At 39.0% G+C, this 11,574-nt stretch overlaps 2 protein-coding genes across 3 annotated transcripts in view; one reads left to right on the top strand and one right to left on the bottom strand.

Annotated features, from left to right (window-relative positions):
• Positions 1-422: 422 nt before the first annotated feature.
• Positions 423-11,224, bottom strand: LOC306982321 (neuritin-A-like). 2 transcript variants are annotated; one of them, XM_079582237.1, is made up of 4 exons: positions 10,988-11,224; positions 8,041-8,194; positions 3,161-3,417; positions 423-1,020 (listed from the first exon to the last, which is right to left on the bottom strand). In XM_079582237.1, exons 1-3 carry the CDS (start codon positions 11,031-11,033, stop codon positions 3,180-3,182), a joined length of 438 nt encoding a protein of 145 aa, XP_079438363.1. In that variant the 5' UTR covers positions 11,034-11,224; the 3' UTR covers positions 423-1,020; positions 3,161-3,179. The 2 variants fall into 2 exon arrangements, with proteins under 2 accessions (XP_079438363.1, XP_079438362.1); XM_079582236.1 differs by lacking the exon at positions 423-1,020 and having other exon boundaries at positions 3,098-3,417.
• The window catches only part of LOC306982279 (engulfment and cell motility protein 2), an 85,295-nt gene continuing 84,502 nt past the window's right edge, over positions 10,782-11,574 (top strand). The window contains exon 1 of the mRNA XM_079582172.1: positions 10,782-10,785. The gene's annotated coding sequence lies outside the window, so the exon portion shown is untranslated. The remainder of the gene's footprint in view (positions 10,786-11,574) is intronic.

Below are 11,574 nucleotides of genomic sequence, written 5' to 3'. Positions count from 1 at the left end.
TATTGGTGGCTCCGGACCGGTGGCAGTCAAGTTGCAAACATGGTTTTCTGGCCAGAGACACCAGGGGGAGATGGAAGACCCTCCAATTATCCCATAAACACTTGTATTACCCCCACAGGGACTACGGAAAGGATTTATTAAGGTAAACACGTTACTTAGTACTGCTTTAACGCATAGTCATCATTTTAAGTCAAGGCCAAGGTGTCCTAAAGCATCATTTTAATGTTGTTGTTTTTAGACAGCTTATCCTTGTCAGAATTGATCGATGACAAATAAGCATGTGCTCATATCATAGATGATTCTCGTGATAACATGACGCCTTATCCAATTTACAAAGGTGAAATATTTCATGTGACAACACCAAAGTGCAACATTTCATTTTTTACCTTCCTGACAGCAACAATTTTGGAATTACAAAAAAAAAAAGCGATTATTGCAGAGTTTGTCGATTCAAATTCTACAATTCGGGATAGAATATGGCTGTGTAACTTTTACACCTGCTCGTATTGCTATCACATAGCTTTGATTCCAAAATACAGCATTTTAGACCAATTAAAAGAATGAAACAAATACTGTAAATTCCACATAGACTCACCAATTTGCTTGTTTCGCTCATTTACAAAAATAAGCTCTTGTTTAGACTGTTTAGACTATTGCACACTCTCTATGGCTAGTACAGTTGTAAGCGATTTGGACTCAGCGGCCACAATACTAGGTACATCTAATTCATTTCATCTAAATACGTAGTAATGTTGCACTATGTCTTATTCCTTGACAGTATGCAGTGAAGATGTCTGTACCTAATAAGGTGGCCAGTGCATGTAAGTACAATGACGAAAGTACAAAGGAAAATCTATGTTTTAGACTTATTCTGCCACTAGACATGCCATAGATGCCACTTAAGCAACATCGGATCATCTTGTCCATAAAAACAGTAGCTGAAGATGGGGCTAAAACACACAAAGTGAAGTTGTCATACATGTTTTTGGTGTCTTACAGCAGCCAAAGGACCACAGCGGCCTGGAGCGAGAAGGGAGAGCAGTTTGTACAAAGACTTTACTAAACAGGCTGATTGTCACTGACTCGAGCACTGCTAATTTTGAGGTTCGCTTCGTTCGGGAAACGTGGAAAACCAATTGAAATTGTGGAAATCAAATGTGCTCAGTATCGCTTAAAATTATAAAAGGGAAGGTAAATCAAAGTGTTTTTCTTTTTAATAACAAATGGCAAAGAGCAAAAAAATATTAGTATTTCATTTTCCAGATAACTTATTTGTGAAATTTGCAATTCTATTCATTTTATTGGTTTTTGTTTACCATTTGTTATTTAAATAATTTACAGCGGTGACTTTCCCTTCAGGGCCACTATAACACATGCGTGAATATATATATATATATTTGTGTCCATTTTGCCAAAAAGAACATTAATATTTAACATTATAATACATTGAAACAGCGGCGGGGTGGATGCAATACCCAGAGGCATCTTATTAACATAATACAGGAAATCAACAATGTAACTGGATCACAATGCTAGATAAAAAATAACAGTAAAATCAGCTATTGGAAAAAAAAAGCATTACGGAGCCATTCATTATTGCAGAGTTGTCGTGTTTTGACCATATTGTACAGAATTTCTTTTTTTTTTTTTACATAAATTGGAACATAAAAACGCTGTCCACCCCGGGTTTCGCTTCGGTGATGCATAGCCACAGATGAACAGCTACACTTCCAAAATGACTCACGGGTCTGAAACGTCCATCAGCCGGCTGCTGCGTGTGCTGGGCATCTGTGGCTGTGCGTCTGACAAAATCCTTATCAAAACATTCAAGCGCTCCGAAAATCCTTGGCTTTAGGTTTGTTTTCTGTGCTCAAGAGGACGACGGCACCATTTTTGAAACCGTTGCGTACGAAGGTAGTTTTGTGTCTTTCCCCCCGAACAAATGGGCCTATGTATTTTTTTTTGACGCTGAATTTGTGTGAACGATTGTGCGCGGTGAACGTTAGAGAACCGAAATTGGCAACTGAAAAAAGAAAATTCAGAAGAACGTCCTTAGTTCATTTGGCAATTTCGATACTAACCTTTTTTTCTTCCCATATCTGTTTGTGCTAGAGAATTTTGTTGTCTGATTTTCATGTTTTTCTTCACTCTAAGTCAAGCTTTGTGCATGTTTAAATCAACCACAGTCTAACTTTGTATTTAAGGCTATTCTTTGGGCAAAAAATTGCAATCAAATGCCTTGAAATGGGGTTCCCCAGGGGACTATCATAGGACCTTCAATCTTTTGAAACTTAAAGAGGGGGTATTATGCTTTTTTCAATCACATAGCACCAGTCTATATCACACTACAATGATGACCAAACCTTCTGTTGGTCTGTAAACGCAGTAAATTAGAATAACTGCCTCATATAAAATTGCTCTCTCAAAATGGCTGCAGTGAATGTCTTGAAATAGGCCTCTGTCTCTTTAAGAACCTCTGATTAAAGCTCGGAGGCGTCTCCAAGAGGTGGGGGCGTTCCTAGGAGGACTCAGGCAAACCTATCCCTAAAATGGCCGCCATCAGAGTTTTTACAGATTACTCAAAAATACGTGAACGTGCCAAGGCAACACTTCAGTTTTTAATGAGGGAATGACATAATAACATGATGCAAAGCTTGAAAAAGTCGATTTTGCATAATACCCCCCCTTTAAAACTGATGTAATCTATTTATTGTCTTGTAGTAGAGTAACTTTCTACTTGCCCACACATTACAAACACAGCATTTGTGACAAAAACCGCATGTGCTCTTGATAATAAAATATAATCGCTAACACGGAAGTCTAAATCCCTGCTTCCTTTTCAAGACAGTCTGAAATTGCTGCATAAATATCAGCCTAAAGTGGAAAAGGAGATTGACTCTACTACAAGAAATAAACGATTTACCCGAGCTTGATGTAGAACTAGCGAAGTTACTCGTGTGTACCTATTTATTGTTGATATAGTACAAAGCCTCCTTATCAGACTGTCCCAAGCAGAAGTAACTTATTGCTGAATTTATTTTCTTGTGCTTTAATATCACTGCAAAACTTCTGTGTCCAAAAAATGCGTACGCGTCCAAATCTGCCACCCAAATTCAGTGTCAAAAACAAACCACTACCTTCACTCACCTCCCCATCCTACCCTCTCCTACACCCCTCTCCTATACCCCTCCCCAGTCCGGTGCGCTCAGCTCCAGGAGCAGGCCCAGCAGCGGCAGCGCGGCGGCCCAGAGAGGAGCGCTGATCCTGGGGGAGGCGCTCTGGCTGCACAGGTCGAACAGGCTGCCCTGGAACCGCATTTGCTTGGAGTCCTGGCGCAGCGTCTCCCAGATCGAGCTCACCTCCTCCTGGCAGTCGGAGAGAGCGGTGAGGGCGCAGGTGTGGAAGTTTTCCCAGTGGCTTTGTGGGAGATAAAAACAAAATGAGCACAATAAATCACCAGTTTTAAAAGTACCACAATAGGACTGAAATGGAACTATAAATCAGCGCAAACAGGGTTCAAAATGGAGTTAAATGGACCTAAATGGAAATATTAGGACAGAAGCCTTCATCCCCACTGCTGTCAGACTGTACAATAAGACTGTGAAGTAACATGTGCAATAATCTCTGTATCAGCTGCACTTTATTCCCTGTACCAGCATCACTTATTGACATCCTGCACTAGGACTGTAACTTTACACCCCGACATTTTACTTATATGACCTGTTCTAGTTTTTATCCTATTCTTATTGTTGCTGCTCACCTATTGTTGTATTTCTGCTGCTTGTTGTACACGGGATACCTCGTTTTTATTCTATTTTACTGGTTGCACATTTTCCTGTCTGTCTTTGCGTGATCTTCTTGAACGCCGACTGTAACAAGTGAATTTCTCCATTGTGAGATCAATAAAGTATTATCTTATCTTATCTTATCTCTCTTAGAACACAATGTGAACCAAGAAAAAAACACTTTTTTTCCCCGATATGATGGGGTAGTGGCAGTGGTACACCAAATTAGATATCAGTTGTTGCACATGTAAATAAAATGCTAATGATAGCATACATAACAAACCATGATAATTCTACACCAGGGGTGTCCAAATGTGGCCCTCCGCCTTCTTGCTGTACCGGTTCACATCACCAGAGATGGACCTTTTTATTTGAAATGTAATAATTCTATACAATTCTAACCAAACAACTAACCTTTTATTGTGAGACAGAGCTGGCATGAAGGTTTTAAGCTTAAATAGAGGTGTGGGGCACAATTTAAACCTCTGCTAGTAGAAGGTTTTGCGGCACTAACTTCTGATCTACGGCCCTTCACCCCGTGTACGCTTCAATATGCGGCCCCCCATGAAAAAAGTTTGGACACCCCTGTTCTACACACATTTTAAATAGATTTTTCTCAAAAACTAGCAAGACATGGGGTTCCCCAGGGGTTTGTTTGGGGGCCCTTTTTTTTCTGTTTTGGTTTGTATATTAACAATTTTCATCTCAAGTCTACATTAAGGCATGATATAAGAATTTACATATCACTGACAGAAGATAAATATAGAGCTATCGATTTGATGTAACCGCCAACAACCAATCAATATATGTGCATAATGGGATTACTTCAGCAGTACAACTGAGCTGCACTGCAAATGCACTGCACTAGCGACCAGATTAAACATGTATAATAAATAAATATATATATATACAACAACCAACACTTTCTTGTGCTCCTCCCATTTAAGTATCTGTTTCGACTTTTGTTTTGCTGTTTTGACTTCATGGCACAAAGCAGAGAAAATCCAACTGGTTTAATAAATGTAACTTTTCCTTAACCTCTTAACTCCCACCTGAACGGATCCCATTTTCTCCAGTTTGGCTTTACCCTAATCAAAAAGCTTCTTGGGAAAAAAGCACCAAAACAGCCACAAAAAATGAGAAGAAAACGAGGACGTAAACGCAACAAAAATGTGACAAAAATTCAACAAAAATGTGACAAAAATTCAACAAAAATGTGACAAAAACTCAACAAAAATGGGACAAAAATTCAACAAAAAAATGACAAAAATTCAACAAAGATGTGACAAAAACTCAACCAAAAAGTGACAAATATTCAACAAAAATGTGACAAAAACTCAACCACAAAGTGACAAAAATTAAACAAAAATGTGACAAAAACTCAACAAAAAAATGACAAAAACTGAACAAAAAAATGACAAAAACTGAACAAAAAAATGACAAAAACTCAACAAAAAAATGACAAAAACTCAACCAAAAAGTGACAAAAATTCAACAAAAATGTGACAAAAACTCAACAAAAAAAATTACAAAAATTCAACAAAAATGTGACAAAAATTCAACAAAAATGTGACAAAAACTCAACAAAAAATGGACAAAAATTCAACAAAAATGTGACAAAAACTTAAAAAAATTACAAAAATTCAACAAAAGTGACCAAAATAATTAAAAAAAACACACAAAAAAAGGTGACTCAACACAGCAACAACGCGAGGAAAAAGATCAGTTTTGTGGGTCTTAGCTTTCAAATGAGGTGTTACACAGGCCCATATAACAGCCAAAGAGGACAGAATGCATTTGGTTTAGGCGGGTGGTAGGAGGTTAAAAAGAAAGTGTTTAAGTAGAGGAGAAAATCCGAACTTCATTTTCTTATGAGTAGTTTCTATGTTATTTCAGCTTTTGAAATTGCAAGGATTATTTTATATTGAAGATCACTTTTTTGTGTGTGCTTACATTGTCTTTTCTGTTAAGTTGGCTAAAGCTCTAAAGGGAAAACAGATTGAGGTAAGTCCAATTGATCTTGTACTTTCATTGCAGTCATATTCCTTTTACGCTCCGCAGATAGCATGTGATATTGGGAATAGCATGGCAGTTTTGAGCTAGGGGCTTATGTGTAAATCTCTAATAAAGTGAGACAGAGTCGTTTCAGGGTCTGTGCGCAGCGACAACGACAGAGGCGTCCTGGAATTTCATTATCGCTGCTGCAAAGTCATAAATTATGGACTACAGTGGCTCCGCTCCATTCATATCTGCACTGCCCTCTGAGACTGTGGCATCTGCCTCTGTCTCCTGCGATCAGGGTTTATCCGACTGAGCTGGGCCGACGTCTAGGCCCCGGTTCAGTCCAGGTACAGAGCGGGTTCAGCCCTTGCTTAGTTTTGGTTTAGCTCTGATCTAAACCTGGTTAAATCCTCATTTTCAGTTTTGGTTTCTGTCCAAGTTCACTTCTGTCATTGTGCAGTCTTTTTTCAAACTAGTTCAGACCTGGTGTAATACTGGGCGGAACTGGTTGAGTCCAAGTTTTAGTCTTCTGTTCTTGTTTATTTCAGCCATTGTTTGGTTTTAAATTAGATCTAACATACTGTAAACCTGGTTAAGTCCTGTTTGGTCTAGACATTGTTTACTTTAGGTTTACACATACAATACAGTATCTCTACATTTCTTTCAGCCACTCCTTTTTGAGACCTATTTTAGACCTGGTTTCATTTAGACTTTATTAATACCTCATTTAGACCTGGAACGGTCCAAGTTTAGATGCACAATAAGTCCTAGTCCTAGGAATTCTTTCCTTTTTTAAATTTAAGATGCCCCCTGGCTGGAGGCTGGAGTGAGCATTCTGGTTATGAGAACAGGAATGGGCGAGAGACTTAGTTTTAGGGGACGGATTAAATCATGTTGCGGGCCGGATTTGGCCCACAGGCCTTGTGTTTCACACATGTGATCTGTACTGTAATTGCGAAGTAAAAACACTCACCATAGGTGAGGTAAGGTAGGAGGGACTTACAGTCAGGTGAAATTACTGGACATTTTGTTTCAGCTGTTTTAGATCAATATTGTGTATTGTATTTTCTAACCAAAACAGTGAAAGGTGGTGAAAAAATGTGTTTGAGATTAATATCTTTAAAGGAATAGGCTACCGTTTTTACATACTGAGATATGTTCTTACCTTAGCTTTGACGAGTTCTTTTAGCCTGGCATCCAGACTAATCTCCGATGTTTATTAATTAATAAACAGGAGACTAGTCTGGCGACCCTATCGTAGAAAAGCTACTGCTTGAGGCGGGACTAATGTGGGACAACCGAAGCGCAGAGCAGCCAATGAGAACATAGCAGATGTGACGACAGAAACAGTGACAAGAAAGTTGTTGTCATTCGGACATTAACAATGGCACTCCTGCCACACGGAGTTCAGTAAATGACTTCTGTCGTTTATGTCAGAAAAACTTAAGAATACAAGCATACGGAGCATTACGTGAAGTGGTTGCTTGTGTTGAAAAACTACAAAACAAAGGCGCAACAACGTGACGCCCGTTCAGGGAGCTGCTCTGATTGGTCGGCTGATTGGTCGGTAGGCTCCATATCGCTGCGTCACTTCCTTTGAAAGCGTGTAATGGAGTGTTGCCAGACCCTCTTCTGTAAAGAAGCGGGTCTGGTTGGCGAGACTAGAGTTCTTTAGGACCTGTCTGATCTTCACCCGTGCCTACGTGACTGAAGGCACGGGTGAAGATCAGACAGGTCCTAAAGAACTCGTCAAAGCTAAGGTAAGAACATATCTCAGTATGTAAAAACGGTGGCCTATTCCTTTAAGGTAGTGTTGTATTCTTGGTTGTAGATCGAGGCCAGTCCCGTTTTAGTTCTAGTTTTTTAGATTTAGGCTTATTCTCAGTCTGGTTTCCGGCCTTATTTCGGCCCGATTGTGCCGCAGTTACACTTTAATTTAGTTAATTCTAAAGCCATCATCGCAAACATAATCATGTCCTCATTTAATCTTGGCCTGCTGTGTTGTGTTTTGTAGCTTCGAGTCTGTTTCGTCGCCGCGCTCGATCAATCCCTCACCACTTTGTTCCGAAAATGACTTTGTGTGGACTTTTTCAGATGGTGCGCTGCCAGTAACGGTTTAATTAACAATCCGTCTCAGTCGCTCTGCCTTAAAGACGCGGGGAAACACAACGTGCGGGGAAAACAAAGGGCGAAACAGTCGGTATAGGCCAGCTCGGAACAGCGTGACGCGTAAAACACACACAATAAGCCTTACTCGCACACGGCCTCCACGCCCCTCTCGCTGGTGACGTTCTCCTGGTAGTTGTCCATGCTCTGCCCCAGCTGCAGCACACATTCAGAGAAGTCTTTATAGACGTTTTCACACCTCGGATCCACGGCCTGTCCGCACGCCGCCAGGCACAGAAGCGCTGCAAACACGCAAACAGCAGGCAGAACAAAAGCGCCGAATTCATTTCAATACCAATGACACAGTGATTCTTCACAAAGACAGCGAGTAGATAATGCGAGGTCCTGTGCAGAGAGCAAAATGAGAGGGTTTCCGTGTGGCATTTCATGGATAAAACCACCAAACCTTGGCCTTGAGTCGGTGTTAGAGGAGACAAGCGTGAAGAAGACAGAATAGATTGAACAGATTTGAATAGATTTGACAACTTTGAATGTAAAATAAGGCAAGGATTTTATTATATTTTTTGCTTTATTTGGAGATATCCCTTTTAAACCTCTGCTGTAGAATAATGCAAGAAATATTTTTTTTTCTTTGTGTTGAAAAAGCCAATATTTGTGGGATGGATGGAGCCAGACTGGTGGATATTTAGTTGATATATTAGATACAGCAGTGGATCAACTTGGATAAACATTGAATCAAGGCTAAACCTGATCTTAAATACATCTGAAATGGACTAAAGTACGGCTAATCTGCACGTTAACCGTGTGTAAACCTGGAAAATGCCTCCCACCTGAACCGAGCACATTTTCTCCAGTTTGGCTTTACCGCAATCCGAAAGGTTAGGAAAAAAGGGGTGAAAATAGCAACAAAACTGAGACGAAAACAATGATGGAAATGTCACAAAAATGTCACAAGAAATTGACAAAAATGTGATGAAAAAATGACAAAAAATGTGATAAAAATTTGACAAAAAAATGACAAAAATGTGATAAAAATTGACAAAAAATGGACCAAAAAAAAAGGCTAAAAAATTACAAATAATGACAAAAATGTGACAAAAATGTGATAAAAATTTGACAAGAAAATGACAAAAATGTGACGAAAAAATGACGAAAAAATGACGAAAAAATGACAAAAATGTGATAAAAATTGACAAAAAATGGACCAAAAAATGACAAAAAATGAGAAAAATGTGACAAAAATGTGACAAAAATGTGATAAAAATTTGACGAGAAAATGACGAAAAAATGACGAAAAAATGACAAAAAAATGACAAAAAAATGACAAAAAAATGACAAAAAAAATGACAAAAATGTGACAAAAATGTAATAAAAATGTGATAAAAATTGACAAAAAATGGACCAAAAAAATGACAAAAAAGTTACAAATTGAGTTGAACACCCAACAAAAACATGATGGAAAAAAAAAAATCTGATAACGTGAGGAAAAATAACCTCTCGGTTCAGGCGGGAGTTAAGAGGTTAAAATGCATGACTAAAGCATAAGCCTAAACGAAATGAAAATTACAATCTAATACCATTTTTAATCCCTTTTTGGGGTCAAAAGCTTAATAAATCTGACAAGAAACACGATATCAAGGCTGGCAATGTTGATGTCTGTATACTCTGCTGATTTAAGGCACAGGCAAGACTTTAAAATCATTGTTCTCCACATAAATTCACGAGGAAAGTTGATACAGTGAAACAAACAGAACAAAATTGGTCTTATCTGCTTCCTGATGAAAGCACAGAGCTGATTGACACACAATTTCAAAATTGAATGACAAAAATGTGACAAAAATGTGATAAAAATTTAACAAGAAAATGACAAAAAATTGACGGAAAAATGTGACAAAAATGTGACAAAAATGTGACAAAAATGTGACAAAAAAATGACAAAACTGTGACAAAAAAATGACAAAAATGTGACAAAAAAAGGCAGAAATGTGACGAAAAAATGACAAAAATGTGACGAAAAAATGACAAAAATTTGACAAAAAAATGACCAAAATGTGACGAAAAAATTACAAAAATGTGACAAAAAAATGACAAAAATGTGACAAAAATGTGACAAAAAAATGACAAAAATGTGACGAAAAAATGACAAAAATGTGACAAAAAAATGACAAAAATGTGACAAAAAAAGGCAGAAATGTGACGAAAAAATGACAAAAATGTGACAAAAAAATGACAAAAATGTGACAAAAAATGGCAGAAATGTGACGAAAAAATGACAAAAATGTGACGAAAAAATGACAAAAATGTGACAAAAAAATGACAAAAATGTGACAAAAATGTGACAAAAAAATGACAAAAATGTGACGAAAAAATGACAAAAATGTGACAAAAAATGACAAAAATGTGACAAAAATGTGATAAAAATTTGACAAGAAAATTACAAAGATTTGACGAAAAAATGACAAAAAAATGACAAAAATGTGACAAAAATGTGACGAAAAAATGACAAAAATGTGACAAAAATGTGATAAAAATTTGAAAAGAAAATGACAAAAATTTGACAAAAATGTGATTAAAAAATTGACAAAAAATTTCCCAAAAAACGACAAAAAAGCTACAAAAATGAGCTGAATACCCGACAAATTTACGAGGAAAGTTGATACAGTGAAACAAACAGAACCAAACTGGTCTTATCTGTTTCCTGATGAAAGCTCAGAGCTAATTGACACACAATTTCAAAGAGGGAAACAGTTTTGCCTGCAGTGTCTTTTTAGCATTGAAAAACACTCACTTTGGGAAGAACAAAAAAAAAACAACACCTGTAATTCGATAGCGTGGTAGTAGTATCTGCCTGCACCCCATGCTCTTGAAGGCTGTGCATAGTGGGTGTGTGTATGAAGGGAGACGCTACTACCGTATTGTATCACGCGTTACCGACAAGCGCCACGCCGTATACTCATTCATAACACGAAAAAAAGACCGCAAATGACCGAGTGACAGCGACTACAGCGGCGATTTTCTCTCATAAACACACACAAAAATAGATGACAGAGGTGTGTGTGGGGGGGGTATCTCACCTAAGGCAATCGCTAGAACACCTCCCGTCTTCCTCTGCGTCGACATATCCCATCTCAGAGAAGAGGCACGGCTGGCTAAAACAAGCGGCAACCACGGCGAGTCACGAGGAGGGGCGCGTTAGTTGGCTTCGATCCATACGTGGTGGTGGCGGCTACAGTTTCTCTCTCTCTTTTTTTATGATCAAAGTGAGATCGGTGACAGGAAAAGAAAAAAAAAGAGAGGAAAAAAAGGTGGGGGGAAGAGGAAAAATGAATGCGCGCGGATCGATGATTTGGTACCGCGCGGCCCTGTCTCCGCTGCCGCTGCCGCCGCTGATGCTGATGCTGGTGGTAGTGACGTTACCTGCCCCCCGGTGCGTGTGAGCTCATCCCCCCGCGTTTCTGGCTCTTCTTCAGCGCCGGACAGCTCCTCTCCTCCTCCTCCCTCTCCTCCCTCTCCTCCTCCTTCTCCCCGCTCCCTCCCTCCAGGTTTCACCCGCAGCGTCAACAGCGGCACCACCTTAAGTTCACGGAGGCGCCTCGACGTGACATTTTTTGGGTGCGCCTTTTGTACGATACTTACGGCGCGAGATCGGAGGCACCGCAGG

Source organism: Gobius niger, assembly GCF_951799975.1.
Source record: "Gobius niger genome assembly, chromosome: 24".
Lineage (NCBI taxonomy): Eukaryota > Metazoa > Chordata > Actinopteri > Gobiiformes > Gobiidae > Gobius > Gobius niger.
The sequence above is the reverse complement of the archived record's forward strand: the minus strand, read 5'-3'. Positions and strand labels throughout refer to the sequence as shown.